At 30.6% G+C, this 21412-nt stretch overlaps 1 protein-coding gene across 1 annotated transcript; it reads right to left on the bottom strand.

Annotated features, from left to right (window-relative positions):
• Window positions 1-15325: 15325 nt before the first annotated feature.
• LOC124897210 (uncharacterized mitochondrial protein AtMg00810-like) lies at window positions 15326-15847 on the bottom strand. The gene has a single exon (XM_047409891.1). It carries the CDS (start codon window positions 15845-15847, stop codon window positions 15326-15328), a length of 522 nt encoding a protein of 173 aa, XP_047265847.1.
• Between the last annotated feature and the right edge of the window lie 5565 nt (window positions 15848-21412).

Below are 21412 nucleotides of genomic sequence, written 5' to 3'. Positions count from 1 at the left end.
TTGGAGATTTTGACTTACATTTCATTAATTTATGTTGGCTTATCTATTGGTCAATGAAAATTTTTTTATGCCTTACTATTTGATAAATTTGTAAATTTAAATTATTTTTTAATCTATCTTTGTTTAATGATTACTTTTACTTTGTGCGGGTTCTACTACTAGTGAATGTAAAAACTATGAAATATTTTAGATGCCCTCAAATATATATAAATATATATATAAATATATTATTTGCTTGCATAATTAATTCTTAGGGACAACTAATGTAATTAGCACATGCAAAATTTCAAACCTCACACTGTCTTTTTCTTCACAGTCATGTACTTGAGAATCATTAGTTTACACTAAATGATGAAAAAGGGGTCAAATATATTCCTCTACTTTCATTAATTGGCTAACTTTATCCTTTGTTATACTATGTGGCTATTTGTACCCTCACTGTTAATAAACTTGTCAAATATACCTTTTAACTTAACACTTTCCACTTTCTTACCAAAATTGCCCCTTTTCAGTTATATAGGGAAAGAGGATTAGTTGATTAACATTTTTCAACTAATCAACTAACCAAAAATGCCCTTGATGAGAACATTAACAAAACAAAATCACCACTCATTCATAATTAAAATCACAAAAAAGAACTATTTACTCATATAGTTTTTGGCATTTTTAGTTCTTTCTGTTTTGCTTTCGCTCCTAGCGATTCTTTTCATCAATTTCTCATTTTTTGAAATAGCCTTTACAATGGCCTGCATTTTCTTGACATTCTATGTGATCCACCTATATTTGATTTTGGAGCTACTGATTCCGAAGTATTCATTGTCTGGGGACCCATGGTCGTCTAGTCAGTGGAAACATCCATAGCAGCTGAGCCATTTCTCTTCTTGTTTCATTCTTCGTCATAGCTAAACGAAGGCGAAGACTATAGCCAAATTATCTTGATTTGCTTAGTATATGATGTTCAGATTGTACAAAGTAGTTTGAGGAATCTGTTTTTCTTTCTGAACTTTTGTGTGTTTCATCCATTTTTTTTGAGGGGGGGGGGGTATTTTTCAGATCCATTGTGAGAAAGTCTAAGGCCAGTGGTTGTGTGGTGGAGCTGGTGGCGAAAATTGGGAATTAAACTTATTTCACTCCATTTTGCCAGAAGACGATGAAAATGGAGGCATAGTGGAACCATTTTCCAAAAATATGGAAAATCACAAAAGCCCAGCTCCCATATATTCATTTGGATGAGAATTAATTTGATCGATTTTCATAAAATTATGATTCTTTATTCAATGTAAAACTACTTTAAAATTTGTTTGATTCTTTAATATAGTGTTATTTAATTTGTTTAATAATATGTCAATTCTTTTTTTTAATTTTTGCAACCATGAAAGAGTAATTTAATCTGAGAGTTCACCCTCTTTAGTGCCGTTAATTTGATTTTATTTCGTTTAAATTTTTTTTGTGGATTGTGGGTAAGATCAAATGAGAATCCATTTGTAATGGGTGATTTCAATTTTAAAGGGGCAATTTTGGTATGAATGTAAAAAGTGTTAAGTTGAAGGATATATTTGACAAGTTTGCGATCAGTAAGGGTATAAATAGCCCCACAGTATAACAAAAGGCAAAGTTAGCCAATTAATAAAAGTAGAGAGGTATATTTGACCCTTTTCCCCTAAATGATTTACTTGTTGACCTACATTTAAGTTGTGATAGTAAGAATTTTCACACTGAAACAAGGTTAGTGCATAACAACAACGAAGGAAAACCTTAACATTAGCAATGTGACTGTTACATCAAATAACTGTATTATTAATTTAAAAATTGTATGTGCATTATCTTATTCCAATCCTGTATTCGTATAAAATAAATGCTTGAGCTACTTATCTACTATTACAAACAAAGTTTATGAAATATCTAGTATCTTTAATAAATTTAAAAATTTATCTAATATGTAGGTGTACCTTAAAAATATTACAAAATAAATGTGAAAAGCTATCACTAATTCTCATAAGTGAGTGAATTTTTTCTCCTTTGCCTCCCTGTCTCTGAGTTTAGTAATAATTATAGAGTATAAATAAAAAATAATATACGTAATAGTCATAAGATACTCTAAATTTGATCACAATTAACATTCATTAGCCCCTTCATCTCATATTTGAAATGCTTCTAAAACAATGATTAAACTCAATTTTTTCATAATGAAGTGTTTATAATATTATGAAGGTTATTGATTATTGAAATTGATAAATTATAAAACTGTAACAAATAATTATGTTAATTTTAAATTAAAAATCTTTACTAATTAAGAAGTTGTAAATTAAAAAAAAAATCATTCCATGTAACTTATAACTACATCTAACTCTTTTCTAAATTTGAATTCAAATTTTAAGTTTTGTAAGTTTCAAAAAAATATGTAAAAAATTTGTATTTTTAATTTGCTCGTGTTTGTCAAGGCCATGGGGTGGGTGGAATAATGGAGTTACGTGAATTTGGTAGATATAATTGAGTTCATTTCCATTGTCTTTTCTTATCTTTTTTCTTTTTATTTTAAAAAGATGTCTTTTTTTTTTTTTCGAGAAAATGGTCAAAAACCTCCCCAACCTTTACCTCAAATCTCAACTACACATCTATACTTTTCAGGGGTCCTATGACCCACCCGAACTATTTTTAAATAAAATATATACCCGTCTAATTGTTCATACACAGATTTTATTTCAAGTAGTGGCTTGCACACGTTGCCACGTGTCATGCCATGTAATTTCAAGTCATATTATTTTTTTTTATCTAAAAGATTAATTATTTTACTTTATATATTTTCCTTTTCTCGCTACTTCCGGCCATGGCCGCCGCCGCCGCTGTGTGAAGTCCACCGGAACCTCATATCGAATTTAAAATTTCCAATAATCTTGAAGTCGAAAATAATAAACAACATTGAATTTGAAATTTTCAACAATCTTGAAGTGGAAACAATGAACAATATCAATTTTAAAATTTCCGACAATCTTAAATTCGGAAATAACGAACAATACCAATTTCAAAATTTTCAACGGCCATGAAGCCGGAAACAATGAACAATACCGAATTTAGAATTTTCGATAATCTTAAATTTGGAAATAGTAGATAATTTTGAAAATTTTCAAATGACCTTGAAGTTGGAAAGAACGGACAATACCCATTTTAAAACTTACGACGATCTTAAAATCGGAAATAATGGACAATATCGATTTTGAAATTTCCGCCGACCTTGAAGTTGAAAATAGTAAATAAAACCTATTTTGAAATTTTCGACGATATTGAAGTCCGAATCAATTGATTTTGTGCATGGAGATGAGGAAGATGATAAATTAGTCTTGAATGCCATTGATGAATTCTTTAAGGTTTTTGTTTGTGAGAAGAAGAAGAAGAAGAGGAGGAGGAAGGAGAATTAGAATAAGAATAAGAAGAATAAAGAAAAAAGAGAAAATTATATATATTTATGTAAAGAAATATTAAAAATAAGTTTTTAATTTATATAATTTTTTTTGTATAATTTTCGTTCTCAATCTCTTTAAGAGAGTGAAACACACTCTCTTGCCATGCCAGCTTTTAGGGGTATAATAATTCCACTTTAAAATAGTTCAAGAGTAATAGGACCTCGTAAAGTATAGGTGTGTAGTTGGGAATTGGGGCAAAGGTTGGAGGGCTTTTGATCATTTTCTCTTTTTTTTTTCTTCTCCTTCTTTAATATAAATATTTTTTATCCTTGTTTTGTCTTTTTCTTTTTAATGTTAAATTAATATTAGATTTAGTCTAAACACATAAGGTCATTTTGTTTATATTTAAATTTAAAAGTCATATTAGATGAAAAGTGATTAAAAATAAGAATTGTATGTGGAAAAAATAATAAATTTATTTTATAAATTTTTTAATATATGTTTTATATAATTTATATATAAAGTAAAATTAAGTGAGAAGTATATACATATAGTAACTTCTTATTGAAATAAACATATAACATACATCTACTATTCTATTTATATTAACAGAAACATGTATTATATCGATTTTCTTACACTTTTTACTTTATTTTTAATTCCTAATAAAAAAATTATTAAATTATATCTGCTATGATAATACTGTAAAAGGTTTAATGTAGAATACTGGAATCTTTACTATGAGAAGGATAAACTTTTAATCAATAAGAATATACATGTAATGATAATCTTCATATAGGTCGGTATATCAAAAGAAAAAAAAAGTAGATCGACCAAATAACATAACATAAAATATTCTTTTATTTTTGTCATTATTTCCAAGACAGTGAATAATATAAAAAAATCTTTTGTATGTTCATGAAATATTTATGATCATTCCTTGCATGGATAATTTAGTAAAACTTTTTTATAAATTTTAATTTTTCATCGTGCTTGTTTATTTTTCAAATATACATTTTGTATGAGATATTTATGTATATCTTATTCTTATCTATAGAAACTTCAGATTGTTTAGTTATAATGTTAATTATCAATAATAATAATAATAAAGTTAAATCAAGCATTAAAATATACCTTGATAATATGGTAAAATTTCTTTATGTACTTTGATTATTCATCGTACTGATTTATCTTTTAAATTTTCATTTTGCATTTATGAGATATCTGTATACATCATATCTATAAAAAAAAAAAAATTCCTTTAAATATGTAATAAATGATAAATGTAACGTTAGTTACAAAAACAGAACAACTCGATGCACTAAAGCTTCCATTGTGTGTAAGGTTGGGGAAAGGATCCGGCCATAAGTGTCTATTGTACGTAGTCTTACTTTGCATTTCTGGCTGAGGTTGTTTTCAAGGCTTGAATCCACGACCTCGTAATCACATGACAACAACTTTACCAGTTACACCAAGATTTCTCTTTCAATTTGTTAATTATAAACAATAATAAAATTAATTCAACTATGAAAAATTGACAAACTTTTATTCAAGCATGAAGGTTTGGCCTTTTTTTTTTTTTTTTTTTTTTTAGAAAAAGTATTTTGGTAGCAAACAATGTCTTAATAATTTTATATATGCTCAAGGTACTATGGTGTCATGTCTCAATAATACAGTCTCACATTCATGCCCGAAAACATTAACAGGTTATCCAACTATTATTATGGCAATAGTGTATGAGGTAACTTATATGTTAAACTGTTGTTATACATGAAAGGAAATTGTATTTTTCCTTTCATGAACTGTTATAAATGAATCAAAATTGTATAATACTATCCTCCTTATATACAGACAAAAATTGTTAAATATGCAGTCATTTCAAACATTACATCACATTAAAGCATTACATCATAAAATATTACCGCATAAAATTATTAATTCAAAACAAAATAAAACAAAACAAAATTCCTCATTCAGTTTTCATAAAAATAAGTTCAAATTTTTTTTCATATTTGAATTAATTTTATTATTGTTTATAATTAACAAATTGAAAGAGAAATCTTGGTGTAATTCATTCAATTTCGCATTATGAAACACAATAAAAATAAGTTCAAGAAATAGAGAGACTCTTTTAATCAATTTACATAATATAATGATAAATTCTTTTATTAAAAGAAGAGGGGGAAAAGATATAACTATAGAAATGGCAATCTATAAAGAAGTTAATGCATTTGTGTGTGCATGTCTTGTGGATGAGAGATGAGAACATTTGGGTGAAATGAAAATGATAAGTTAGAACGCCTAAGTGTATGAGGGAGTTTGAGAAGTTGGTTTGCACTTTCCTTTTTTAGGTTTAATTTAAATTATCTTCTTTAATTTGGGTTTTATGCTTTCTCTTCTTTTTTTTAAAGATAAAAATATAAATATGATGATAAAAGTTACTATTAATTATATTTAGACTAAATAGATAAAGTAAAACAAAAATTAACTAAAATAATATACACAACACCTTTTTATTATTAAAACCTAAATAATAAGAAAATACAATTTTTCCTTTTTGAAAAATGTATAAAAAATTTACATTCCAAAATGTGACATTAATAAAATATTGCAACACTTGGATTCAATCAAAAATAATTTTTCACATAGCATCCTCACATTTGTTAATTTATTTTTGTTATTCAAAATTATTTTAGAATTTTTCATTTATATTTTAAATTTTTTAATATGGAAGTGATGAGGGAAATGGTGGAACATGAGAATGGGGGAATGATGCAGTGTTGGTGAGTAGTGTCGTTATTTTTCTTTTTTAAAAAATAAATAAATTCAAGGATAAAAATGAAATACAAAAATGGCATTATCATCTTATCTAGCTCATGTCGTGAAATTTATAAATCATGACATTTGTTCTTGAGTTGCATAAGAATAAAAATGATGTTTTACTTCAGATACACCATACATATATAGACCATCTCGTTGTAGGAGTGTTCTGCACAATACACACAGAAGTTGTAAAAAAAAAAAGCAAAATAATTTCGAGATATATACAAACAACACAAAAAATGTTTCAGCAGAACAAAAAATTTCAAAATTAAATAGTACTATTTGATAAACAAACATTAACATCTTTTGAGTTGCAGCAAGTTGATGCTATTAATGTTGCTCCAGCGATTTTATTACCATGCACTTCCTGTGAATCTGAAATGTACATTGGAAAGAAATAGAAATGAGTTCACTTAATTTCAGAATTGACTTGAGACAATTATATGAAGATCTTTCTCAATTTTATTTTTTTACGAGCAGAATGGAAGAAAATAAATATACCTAGCATGTATTTTACTGAATTGGTGCGAGGTCCAGCCAATACACACGTTAGACAAATGTACCAACTTTAGGAAGAATGGAATTTGCATATGAAGGGTTGTCTAGAACAAACTGTAATGATGTCTACAAAGTGAAAAATGTTAGATTAAATCTAAGACATATATGTTAGATTAAATCTAAGACATATGAAAATAATTGTATATAGAGAATAAATAAGAGTCTAATTAGCCAGTGAATAAATCATGGAGAGGTTCAAGCAAATGTTTGTCAAGTAAAGTAGTGTTTATGACTGTTGTAATTAAAGGTATTGCTATAACTTACAACACATTGTTCCTTCATACCAAACACTCCCTAAATTTCCGATATTATATCGAATCTTTCATAAGCTAAAAACAGGAGAATTTCTATTTTCTTAAAAATAAAAATTGGGTTCTATGCAAGAAATTTTGGAAGGAGGAAAAAAGAGAGAAAATAAAAATTGGGCCTGATATTGGATGGACAGGCCTGTATTTGCTTTACCATGGCCCAAATTTTACAGGTCCAAGTGTGCACCCAAAAAAAACTGGCATTGGTAACTACTACCAGTGGAACTGTCAATGGAGTTTTTTTTTTTTTTTTTTTTTTTTTTTTTTAAATAAAATAAAATTTAACTTTTTTAAAAGTAATTACACTCTCTCCACTTTTTAAATTGCTTTACTCTCTCTTCTTATTAATATACATGACATAGCCGACATATATATAGCATTCTATGTATATGTGGGATTTTTGTAATATGTTTAGGGAGTTGAGATCTTTTCTAATATTGAAAACATAAGTTGTGTATTTGTGTAATTTTTAGTTTTTTGTCCTTAAGAATAAAAAAAAAAATTCAAGAAAGTTTTTCAGACCTCTATCCCCTTTTAACATTGTAATAGTAATTTCCTTTTTGGATTGAGATGTTCTCTTCGCTTAATTTGATTTGTTTTGTAACAACTTCTTCAGGGGAAATTTTCATAAATAACGCGAATAGAATTCATAATTATAAATCTGATCTGTGTTTATCTCATAATTTAATAAATATTTTTCTCTCAAAATGTAGAAAATACATAATATCAATATGTACACAAAAGTTGATCCTAATTGAATCATGAGAATATAATATCTGAGTGTGATTGTACATGTAAATATGTGTAGCCAATTATATACGCATTTATGCATGTATATATGTATGTGTTTGGCCAAAGGCATCGATAGAGACTCAAACTTGTTGCCAAAATTCACTTAAACACCTAAACTAAGGCATGTTTTTATCAGGCCCCTAAACCCCCCACATTTTGTTCCAATTGAGCATTTTTTGCCTATGTGGCACTGCACGTGCAATGCCATCGTGGAAGGCGCATGAGGAGCATTTTTTTTACTAATTTACAAATAAAAAGATGCCAAGTGGCATTGAAGGCCCCAAATTTTTTTTAATAACATTGTTTTTTTAAACCCTAAAGGCCCTTTTTAATAAAACAAAAAGCATTAGAGGGTCCCAATTTTTTTTTAATAAAATAATACGCTTGGGCTGGGGATAGGTGGGGTTTTATTTTTATTTTTTAAAAAAATTTATAATTTCTTTTTAATAATTAGTTTTTTATTTTTTAAATAATTTTATAATTTCTTTTATTTAATTAGGCAAAATAGCATTAGGGGGTCCCAATTTTTTTTATTTTTTTTTAATAAAACAATACGCTGGGGACTGCGAGGCTGGGGGTAGGTGGGGGAGTTTTATTTTTATTTCTTAAAAACTTTATAATTTCTTTTTAATAATTAGTTTTTTATTTTTTAAATAATTTTATAATTTCTTTTTTATAATTAGGCTTTTATTTTTATTTTAAAAATAATTTTATAATTATTTTTTAATAATTTGGATCCTCAATACCATTTTTTATTTCATTTTTTAAAAGTTTTATAATTGTTTTAATAATTATTTTTTATTTTTTAAATAATTTTTTAATAATTTATTTCATTTTACAAAAATATTTTTTTAAATAATCAGTTTTTTATTTTTATTTTTCAAATAATTTTATAATTATTTTTTCATAATTTATATCCTCAATGACATTTTTTATTTTTATTTTTTAAAAAATTTTATATTTTTTTTAATAATTAATTTTTAATTTTTAAATAATTTATTTCATTGTTAAAAAAATTTATAATTTTTTTAAATAATCAGTTTTTTATTTTTATTTTTCAAATAATTTTATAATTATTTTTTCATAATTTATTTCCTCGCCATTTTTTATTTTCATTTTTAAAAAAAATTTATAATTTATCTTAATAATTATTTTTTAAAATAATTTTTTAATAATTTATTTCTTTTTAAAAAAAATTATATATTTTTAAAAATAATCAATTTTTTTAAAAATAATTTTAGAATTATTTTTTAATAATTTCCTCAATGCCATTTGTATATACTTTTTTTAAAAAAATTATAATTAATTTTTAATAATTATTGGACCCACAATGCCATGTGTTAGCTTCCAATTAGCTCATTTTGCCACGTCATCGCGTGTGTGCAACACACACTTTGAGATTTTTGCTGATAGGGCAAAAAACGCCCAATTGGAACAAAATGTAGGGGGTTTAGGGGCCTGGTAGGAACAAGCCTTAGTTTAGGTGTCTAAGTGAATTTTGGCAATAAGTTTAAGTGTCTATCGATGACTTTGGCCTATGTGCTTTTAAAGCTAAAGTTGAATGTATGTGTAGCCAACTTTATATGTATGCATATGATTTTAAAGAAGATTCTAGATGTATGTTCATGCATGTTAAGGTGTAATGTATATGGAACCAACTAGATTCAATGCATGTGTTTTCATATTATGTAAGTGTTTTTATATCGTATGTGCAAACTATTGACCAACTGTATGTGAATGATATGTAAATTACATGTGGAGGTGGTGATCTTTGATGGGCTTAAGTCATCAACAAGTCCTCAAACTTGTCCTAAAAATTCACTTAAATCCCTCAACTAAGGCCTGTACCTATCAGGCCCCTAACCCACCCGAATTTTGATCCAATTAGGTCTTTTTTTGTCAATCAGCTAAAAGTTGAAGTGTGTGCAACATATGCAATGATGTGGAAAAAATGACGAATTAAAAGGTCACACGTGACATTAAAATCCAAAAATAATTTAAACTTTTTTATAACTAATTAAATTACAATTTAAAAAGAATTATAATATTTAAAAAAAAACTAAACACCCCTGCCTCCCCCCCGCCCCCTTCATCTTCTTCTCCAGCCATCCTTATTTAGGGGTGTAAATAGGTCAGGTTGGTTCGTTTTTTCATTAAAATATAACCAAACCAACAACGTCGGTTTTCTAAATCTATAAACCAAATCAAACTAATATACAATCATTATTTTTATTTCGATTTTAGTCGAATTTTTTTGGTTTTTCATTTTTTTCGACTTTTTTTTATAATTATAATGTGATTGAAGAAAAAATTAAATGTTTTCACTAAAAAGATTAAAAAAAAAAAGAAGGTCATAGAGTAGTTCTAATGAAAATTAAGTTGGCAAATTACTAAGACGTCTAAACTACCATCTCTCAAAGTAATATTATGTGGATACCCAGTGGTTCAATTTCTAAGTCACTAGTCATAGTAGCTTGTGTGAAAGTTCCCTTCACATAAAATTTGAGCATACAAAAGAATGAAGAATTGGAGACAACTTATTAAAAGCTTAACTCCATAAAATAATTAATTATAACATAACTCCATAAGAAAAAAGAGATTACAACTTGATGAACAAGGAGAGTGAGAAAAGTAAGATGCGAAAATAATGAGAACTCTCTGAAAACTTGGAAAGTAAAATGTAAAGTGAAGCAATTGAAGAGTTTTAAGTTTATATATTAAAATTGGGCTTTGTATTAATTTGTTACTAATGGACAAATATTATAATTAAAGGCCAAGAATATATATCTATTTTCTGAATATAAAAAAGTAATAAAAGTAATTACAAAGTAGATTATAAGTAATATTTTTTTACGTATAAAAAATTAAAATCATATATGTATTATGTCGGTTCGATTTGAGTTTGGTTTTATTTTATTTTTGCTAATACTAAACCAAACCAAGAATGCTCGTTTTTTTTGGACACCAAGCCAATCAAACCAAATCATAAGTCGATTTTTTTCTCGATTTGATTTGTTTCATCGGTTCGATTTGACTTAGCGATTTGGTTTGTACACCCCTATCCTTATTCTCTATTCCCTTTCTTTAACAAAGTTATCATCTTCCTCAGAAGCAAATGGAACAAGTATGTAAATAAACAACATGAAACTTCAAGAATCTCCGAACAATTTCATTTCCAAAGAAGAATTCTCCCTAAGTTACAAATTTTATCTCCAAATCCAATCATACACCACAAAAATACATAAACAGAATGAAACTTCAAGAACATCCAAACAATTTTATTCCCAAAGAAGAATTCTCTCAAAGTTGTACTTGATCCCCGAATTCAACCGCAAAAAACACCTACAACAAACACATAAACAACTAAAAAAAATCAAGAACGTCCAAACAATTTCATTCCCAAAGAAGAACTCTCCCAAAGTTTCAATCCTAATCCCCAAATTCAACCACAAAAACACCTAGAACAAACACATAAACAACATGAAACTTCAAGAACCTCGAAACAATTTCATTCCGAAAGAAGAATTCTTCCAAAGTTACAAACTTTATTTTCAAATCCAATCATACACCACACAAACACCAGAAAAAATACATAAATAATGTAAAACTTCAAGAAGCTCATAACACTTCAGTGGAATTAAGAAATTGATTTTTGAAAAGGGAATTAATTTAAAGTTAAAAATTGGTCAACTAAGAAATTGATTTTTGAAAAGAGAATTAAAGTAGCGCTCCATTGATTTAAGTTTAAGAAAAAAAATGAGGAAGAAGATGAAGAGGAGGTATCAGGTGGGTGTGGGTGTCGGAGGGGGAATATATGGTTGAATTTTCTTTTAAAATTTTATTTTATGAATAATTTTTTTAGGGGGAAGGGGTGGGGGGCTCAGTGTTACTTGACACCTTTTTATTGGTAATTTAGTAAAAAAAATCAGTCCTCAGGTGCCTTCGGAGAGTGGACAACACACAGTATGCCATATAAGCAAAAAATGCCCAATTAGATCAAAAGTCTGATAGGTACAGACCTTAGTTGATGGGTTTAAGTGATTTTTCAGGACAAGTTTGAGGGCCTGTAGATGACATAAGTTATCTTCGAAGAATATGGCGATCTCCGACAAGGAATCATCAATTTTTCAGCAGCCAAATGATAAGACAACGGACTCAGCTCAAGAGGAAACATAAATATCCCTTGAAAACCGCAAAAGTTTCTTTCTTCCAGTCTAATCTTTCAACTGAGTATTAGGACTAACCTGAAAATAAAATTCCTATTGAAGTTTTACAAAAACAAAAGGCAGCTTACTTACGCATGAGAGTATTTGGATGCCTTTGTTATCTAACTACTCCTAAGCACCTCAAAATCGAGTTTGAGCCCAAAACTCTTTCACATGTTTTCTTGGATACCCTTTTGATATTAAGGAATACAAAGTATTGATTCTATCTACGCAAGATACATGTTTTAAGAGATGTTATTTTTCATGAAAACATTTTTTCCTTTAGTCTTGTTAATAATTCCAATTCTTACAATTCCATTTGTGATGTTATTTTTAATTCAACTTTTGATTATGAGGAACATACAGAATTTATGATGAGAAATACAGATGTTCAAATTGACACTAGTGATTTCATGACTTTTGCGTCAACTACTAAGACATCTAATGATCAAGTTGATCCCTCTAGTTCTTCTAATACCGATCCCTTCCTTAGAAGCCCATCTGGATCATCTGACTTGCCATTTACCACACTATTTGTAACACTCCTCCTTCTGATCACATTATCACTCAACTAGTAAGAATATCTCACAGACAATTCAAACTACCATATCATCTTCATTATTATAATCACCCTCTTAAACCTATTAATGTCACTTAACCTACCACTTCTCTTAGTGCCTTATTTTCTTTGAACCACCATATTGCACCTGATGTCTTAAATTCTGCTAGTTAGACTCTTATTGAGAATGTTTGTCATGCCAATGAGCCTTCTTCATACGAAGAAGTAGCTGTCAATCCTTCTTGGAAGAAGGTCATGTCTTAGGAGTTTGAGGCCCTACATATCAATAACACTTAGGACTTAGCCCCTCTACTAGTGAATAAGCAGGCTACTGATTGTAAGTGGGTATACAAAGTAAAGCACAAAGTTGATGGTAGCATTAAAAGGCTTAAAGCTATACTTGTACTGAAGGGTACACTCGACAGTTTGGGATAGACCATACAAAAACTCTTTCTTATGTCATCAAAATGATCACGATCAGGGCATTAATTGCTACTACAACTAAGAAATAATGGGATATCTACCAACTAGGTGTAAATAATGTTTTTTGACATGGAGATCATAGTGAGAAGGTGTACATGTAAGTCCCTGAGGGTCTTGTTGTTTGTAATCTTGCTTTGGTATGTAAATTAAATAAATCATTATATGTCCTAAAATAAGCAAGCAAGCAATGATATGTCAAACCTGCTCTGGCTCTTTGTTCTAGAGGTCGTAGACACTCTCTCAATAATTATTCTCTATTCCTCAAGAAGATAGATTCTTTCATTATTTTTGTGGTTGTGTATGTTGATGATGTTCTCATCACTGGAACTGGCTTGATTGAGATACAACAACTTAAAATTTTTCTTCAGGATTGCTTTATGATTAAGGATATGGGGAAGCTGTGTTACTTCCTAGGCTTGAAGATTCTTTATAAGTCTAATGATGTACTCATTTCTCAGAGGAAGTTTGTTTTGTACCTTCTTAAGGAATATGATTTCCTGTAATTAGTTCCTTCTCTATTCTCATATAGATCCTAATGAAAAACTCAAAGCTAAGGAAGGTGCAGTGTTGCTAGATCTCACTTATTACAGGAAGCTGGTTCGAAAGCTTAATTTCCTTACTAATACCATATTAGACATTGCATATGGAATTCAATATCTAAGATGGTTCTTGCAGGATCCCAGAGAACCACACCTCAAGATTATTTTTCATCTGTTTAGATACTTGAAAGGTGATCCCACTATGGGTTTTTCATGTCTAATGATCCCGATTGATAAATTAGAGCCTTTTATGACTCTAATAGGGCATTTAAATTCCAGGAGATCATCTAGTGGTTATCTGGTTCTTTTGCGTAACAGTCTTATTAGTTGGAAACCTAAGAAGCAGGACACTGTTCCTTTATCATCTGTCGAGGCTGAATATAGATCTATCAGAAAAGTTGTTGGAGAATTAGTGTGGTCAGAAAGGTTACTCCAGGAGTTGACCATCTCTTTCATTATTCCTGCTGCAGTCTATTGTGACAATCAATAAATACTTCATGTTGTTAGAAATCCAGTGTTTCGTGAGAGGACAAAACACGTTAAAGTGGATTGTCATTTTGTAAGGAATAAATTGCATGAAGGCCTTATGTATTTACATCACATTCCAACTACTGATCAATTAGCAAATATGCTAAATAAAGCACTTACTGGTGTTAAACATGCAATAGTTCTTGACAAGTTGACAGTCTTTCCATCCCTTCCAATTTGAGGGGGGTATTGAGAATATGTATTTATTATTCTTAGCTTATTAGTTAGTCGATCATTCTAATTAATTAGTCAGTTATTTTTATAATGATTAGAGTGACTTAGTTATAAGAATGACACCATTATTACCAGTTTCTACAGGCTGTTAGTTAGTTAGGATTCTATAGATATTTTATCTTCTATTTTGTATTTAACTACTGATAATCACAATTACTTAGTAGAGCTTTTAGTTTCACAGAATGTTCTCTTTCAGTTTTTCTCTTCTTAGTTGATAATCTCCTTGTTCATGAATTGTGAGAAACTCCTTTGAATGTTGGACTACTGGCTTCAGATTTTGACAAACTTTTTATTTTTTCTTAAGTTATTTTCTTGGATTGTCATTCATGTTTTTGGAGTTGCATACAAAAATCACTTTTGTTTTTGCTAAGAAAAAAAGATCATTATCACTCAGCTATCAATATTTTTTTCAAAGCTTACTAAATACCTCACAAGTCTCCTCTTCTAATTAGCATGCCATTGTTAGAGCTCTGTATCTCTAGATAGCAGCAAAAATATACATGGAAAACCCTACTACAGTTCTAGACGAGAGAGAGAGAAATTGAAGCAACACTTTAGTGAAAGAAAAAATATCTTTCCTTATCTAGAATATTCCCAAATATGAGTATATATACAACTAAGTATAAAGAATACAAAACTAAAAATAGAAAGTTAGGCCCAAGTATTTCATCAGCATATTGGGCCTTGAATTGTACCGGTTGGGCCTGTGTTAACACCCTCCCTCAAGCTGGAGGGTGTACACACTCCGAGCTTGTTGAGTAACGTGTGATGAAAAGGTCCAGACAAAGGCTTTGTCATGATGTCAGCCAACTGATCAGTAGAAGAAATATGATGAAGAGAAATGATACCAGCAGTAAGACAATCACGAACGTAATGACAGTCAATCTCAATGTGTTTAGTGCGTTCGTAACACAGGGTTCTTAGCAATATGCAAAGCAGCCTGACCGTCACAAAAACTAGGTCCAGGAGAAGTAATAGTCAAACCCATATCAGCAAATAAGTGTGTGAGCCATACTACTTCAGCAACAACCTTGCGTAATGCCCTGTATTCAGCCTCAACAAAGGACAAAGCAATAGTAGGTTGCTTCTTGCATTTCCAGGAAACAAGACAATCACAAAAAAAAATATAATAGCCAGTGACTGACCTCCTTGAGAAAGGACAGGCAGCCCAATCAGAATCAGCACAAGCAAGTAACGAGTAAGAGAAAGTAAAAGGCAAGAAGATGCCTTGTTCAGGAGCATTCATCAAGTATCTAAGAAGATAAATACTAGCTTTCATATGAAAAACACAAGGGTGTTGTAAAAATTGACTGAGATGTTGAACTGCAAAAGATATGTCAGGCCTAGTGTGTTGGAGGAAGTTAAGTTTCCCAACCAGACTTCTGTAAGTGGAAGGGTCAGGCAACACATCACCCATACCAGGAACCAACTTGATAGATGGGTCCAAATGAGAAGAAACAGGGGAGTAATGGGAATAGTTAAATTCCTTTAGTAAATTAGAGGTAAACTTATGCTGATGCATCAGATAACCAGAATCATGAGAGAGTATTTCCAATCCCAAAAAATAATGGACGAAACTTAAATCCTTGAACTTAAATTAATTATTTAGAAAGGATTTAAGGTCGTTCATCTCAAAAATATCTGAACCAGCCAACAAAATATCATCAACATATACAACCAGCACCACCAAAGAATTACCAGAAGACTTAGTAAATAGAGAGTAGTCATTTTTACTAGGAATGTAGCCTCTAGATGACAGAGCTTCAGACAATTTGGAAAACCATTGCCTGGAAGCCTGTTTGACGCCATATAAAAACTTCTTAAGCTTGCAAACCAAATGAGTTACACAAGGAGAGGAAGATGTGACCTCAAGACCGGGAGGGACTTTCATGTACACAATTTCATGAAGATCCCCATGTAAAAATGCATTATTAACATCCAGCTGAAAAACAGTCCAATTATTCTTGGCAGCGAGGGACAACAAACATTTAACAGTGGTCAACTTGACCACAAGGGAAAAAGTCTCAGAATAATCAATACCCTCTTTATAAGAGTCACCTCTAATAACAAGTCTAGCATTGTACCTCTCTATAGTACCATTAGACCTTTGTTTGATTTTATACACCCACTTACATGGGATAGCTTTTTTATTAGGAGGAAGGGGAATAATGTCCCAAGTGTGGTTATCCTTAAGAGCTTTAAATTCATGTAGCATGGCCTCTTGCCAGGTAGGATGAAATGCATCCTGCTGGTAAAACTGAGGTTTATGCATGTGTAGGTCAATAAAAGACACCTTGGAATTGACAGGAATAGAGGAGCTAGGGAGGATTGTAAAACAAACATAGTCTGAGAGGTGAGAAGGTGATGAGATGGTCTAGTGCTCCTTCTAAGAGGGGCAAGCAGAATAGGAGAAACAGGGAGTGCTGAAGCAGGGAAAGTTGTAGGTGGAACAGGATTAGAGGTATCAACAAAAGGTGATGGAGGTGAAAAGTGAGAAACTGAGAAAGAAGAGCAAAGTGGGTAAGGAAAAATATTTTCATGAAACTTGACATCTCTAGAGTATAAAATAGAAAAATTTGTGAGATTAAGGAGTTTGTAACCCTTTTTACCACAAGGATATCCTAAGAAAACATTAGGAATTAACCTAGGTTGGAATTTATCTTTAGTAGGTTTAGGGGAAACAACATAACAAAGGTAGCCAAAGCTTTTGAGATTGTCATAAGAAGGGGAAGAACCATATAGAGTTTTAAAAGGGGACAAACTGTGGAGGACAATTGAGGGAAATCCATTAATGAGATAAATAGCAGTTAACACACACTCACCCCAATATTTTAAAGGGAGGTGTGATTGAAAGAGTAGGGCCCTAGATACTTCAAGTAAATGTTTGTGTTTTCTTCCTACAATACCATTTTGTTGAAGAGTATGAGGAATAGTTGTTTGATGAAGAATACCATTTGAAGAAAAAAATTGTTGAAGAACAGAATTGAGACCTAGTTCAAGAGCATTATCTGACCTAAAAATTTAAACTGGTAGATTGAAATAAACCTTAAACATTGTAACAAAAGCTTTGATGACAGATGAAGCACTTGATTTAGAAGAGAGTAAATGGGTCCAGGTAACTCTAGAGTAATTATCTACCAAGGTAAGAAAATATCTAAATCCATTATAAGTTTAGGTATTGTAAGGGCCCCAAACATCTATGTGAACCAACTGGAAAGGTATAGAGGAGTGAGTAGAGCTGTGGGAGAAAGGTAACCTATGTTGTCTAGCTTTGGGACATACATCACGGATAAAATATTATTTATTAGAGATTTGAGAAGAGACATAAGCAATAGATTTCATTTTATGAAGGGGAAGATGACCCAATCTTTGATGCCAAAATAGATTATTATTAGAAGAGTCCATGTTATTTACATGAGAAAAACCAGAAATGCAAGAAGTAATTGGACAAGAATATCTCGGAGGAGAGGATGATTCAATAGTGAGGTAAAACAGTCTATTTACAGCTTTACCAATTTCCAACTGCTTATTTAGAGAAAGGCCTTGTAACATACAATTGGATTTGGTGAAAAGGGCACAACAATCAAACTGAGAGAGAAATTTGTGTACAAAAATTAAATTGAAATGGAAAGATGGAACTAATAGGACATTGTGTAAGGTCATGTCAGGCCTAAGATGTAAAGATTCGGTAGATATGACCTTCACTTTGTACCCATTAGAAAGAGTGATTAAAAGGGGGACAACTAAAAGAGTTAAGCTGTGAAGAAAATGTTTATGTGGTGTCATGTGGTTAGTTGCTCCAGAGTCAATTATCCAAGGATTAGGGCCTAAATGAGATACTACACTAGCATGAAAGGCAACAGAGCTAACATCAGGATGTGATATCACACCTGCAAAGTGAGCAAACTTAGCATTGGAATGATCTTGCACCAGGGGACTGGCAGAAGATGAACTGGTAGAAGGATCACAATATAGCTTTTGTAAGTGCTGGTAATGTTGAAATTATTCCTTGGACAGTCTGTAACCACTATCATCAAGGGTCAAAGAAGGAAATACAGATTCTGCATATTGACTCCCAGACTGAACCATTGAAGCAGATCGAGAAGGCTTGTTGAACTTAAAATCTGATAGATAACTATGAAGCTTAAAGTATTTGTCAATAAGATGACCAGTCTTTTTGCAGTATTTGCAAAAGAAAAAAGAATTAGGACTACCAGTAGAGGAGGGAGAGGTCCTTCTGCCATCCAGTTGGGGAGTTCCAACATTTGAAGAATGATATACCCTCTTAGTATCTTTAGAGTTGAAGATGACCTTTTAGGGTCAAAATGGAATCTCTGAGTATAGTTTCTAGTATATGAACTATTGGTGGAGCCTGCATGGAATGCTCCTGATTTATTTGAGAAACTAGGGACTGGAGGGAAGGACTCCAATTGTTTCTCAACATGTTGTAACATGGCATAAGAATTGCTTATGGTAGGGAGTGAGGACATTGTCAGAATATTGCTCTTGCATGTTGAGTATTGATCATTTAGCCCACTCAAAAATTGAAACAACTTTTGTTGCTCAAGAAATTTACCCAATGCCCCACATGTACAGACTGGACCAACATAAGAAGTGCTAAGTTCATCCCAAAGGCTGCGCAACCTAGTAAAATAGTTGGTAATGCTGGAAGAGCTTTGTGTGGTAAAACTTATTTCTTTCTGGATTTGAATATATTTGGTACCATTAGATTGACCAAATCTTTCATTGATGTCAGACCAAATGTCCTTGGCGGTATCAAAACGCATGACACTTGTGGCTATATCAGGAGATAGGGAATTGGTGATCCAAGCAATGATCATATCATTGCACCTCTCGTAGAATGGAAAATATGGTGAATCAGTGGCAGGTTTGGGCACAGTACCTGTGATAAGCCCAGTTTGTTTTTAGCAGATAGGGCGGTCAACATATTCTTTCGCCATATTACAAAACTACTCCCATCAAAATGAGGGGAAACTAAGTGAGTACCAGGATTATCCGATGGGTGAATATAGAACGAGTGAGTGGGTGAAACAATGAATTCCTCAAAACCCCCAACTGATCTCGTTGAAATAGTAGTCATGATTGATAACAAAATATGAAACAAAGCATACAAATCGAATATTCCTAGCAGCTAAACTATAGATCAACAACGAAATCACAATAGCAAAAGCATGTCAACACAAGACTATATGTCGATATAAAGAAGAATATAAACCGTTACCGCCCTTCTTCGTTACTTGAAGAAGAAAAGCCTTCACCGATGAAGATTCCGGTAAAAAACAGCCAAAAACCGCCATGGTAGGTCAACAGTTGCCGGAAAAAATGTCGACGATAACCGTCAAGGGTAGTATCGGATGAAAGAGAACGACGAGAGGATCATAGAACCTAGCTCTGATACCATGTTAGAGCTCTACATCTCTAGATCGGAGCAAAAATATATATGGAAAACCCTACTACAGTTCTAGACGAGAGAGAAATTGAAACAACACTTTAGTGAAAGAAAAAATATCTTTCCTTATCTAGAATATTCCCAAATATGAGTATATATACAACTAAGTATAAAGAATATAAAACTGAAAATAGATTGTTGGGCTTGGGTATTTCATCAGCATATTAAGCCTTGACTTGTACTGATTGGGCCTGTGTTAACAACCATATCAATAAATAATCATTTTTTCTTGATAATATACATATTAACTCATCAAACTAATTTAACTAAAATTATATTTTTTTGTTAAAAAAAAATTATTTTAGGTTTTTAAGAAGAAACTCTCCTATTTAGGTACTTATACTTTATTTTTTCTAGATGATTATTCATATTTTCATATATAATTGCATACAAAGATCACTTGTTTTTTAAAGATAATAATATCACTAAATTATATAAATTATCTAGGAATTAATTTGCATGTAAAAATAATATGATAAAATTTAAGTGTGATAAAGAATTCCTAAACATTAAAAATAAATTAATGCATCTTTTTTTAAAAGGAAAAAAAGAATAAAATTATAATTTTGATTAAATGAGTTTGATGAATTAAATGGTTTAGTATTTAAAAGAAATATGATTTTAATGGTATGACATGCAAACAATGATAAAACTTTTGAGGTGTTATTTTTTTACGAAAAAGGGTTAGAAATACCTTTTAAATATTGAAATTAGTTTAAAAATACCTCCACTTACCTTGGGCCAAAAACATCCCTCCTTCCATCTTTATGACTGAAGTATATCCTTACAACTAACATACTTTTTTGCACCATAATAAAAATATCATTAAATATGTGACAATTTTCTATTAACTGTAAATTAAATTTATTAAAACTTTAAATCAAATCTGGATTCAACTAAAACTACCCGATTCAAATCCAACTCAAACCATTAAAATCGCCCCAACCTACCACAATTAAATAGAGGGGCAAACACTAAACAAATGGGGCAAGCTCATTTTTCTTAACCTAATATCTTTCAAAGTCAACAAAATATCTTTCATTTTGAAGCAGAGATTTTGGGCGTAGTGACGGTGAAGAAGCCGATGCTCGCATACAAGGTTAATCGATGAGCATCGACTTCTTCACTATTACTTTTGCCCAAAATCTCCGCTTCAAAATGATGAAAATATTTTGGTGATTTTGAAGAAAATTAGGTTTACCCCTTTTGCTTAATGTTTGCCACTGTATTTAATTTGGATCAGATTTAGTAGGTTAGGGCGGTTTTAATGATTTGAATCAAATAGTTTAGTTGAATTTGAATTTAATTTATTATTTTAATTAATTTAATTTATAATCAATAAAAACTGTCTCGTATTTAATGAATTTTTTTTTCTTTTAAATTCATTAATTGTAAGAATATATTCGAGCAATAAAAATAAATAAAGAGGTATTTTTGATGAGTCACAAAAATGGATGAAAGGGAATTATGGAAGGAAGTTTTTGGTCCAGGTAAATGAATGATATTTTTGAA

Source organism: Capsicum annuum, chromosome 1 (genome assembly GCF_002878395.1).
Source record: "Capsicum annuum cultivar UCD-10X-F1 chromosome 1, UCD10Xv1.1, whole genome shotgun sequence".
NCBI classification, from domain to species: Eukaryota; Viridiplantae; Streptophyta; class Magnoliopsida; order Solanales; family Solanaceae; genus Capsicum; species Capsicum annuum.
Note: the sequence above shows the minus strand (reverse complement) of the source record. Positions and strands in the feature narration are given on the sequence as shown.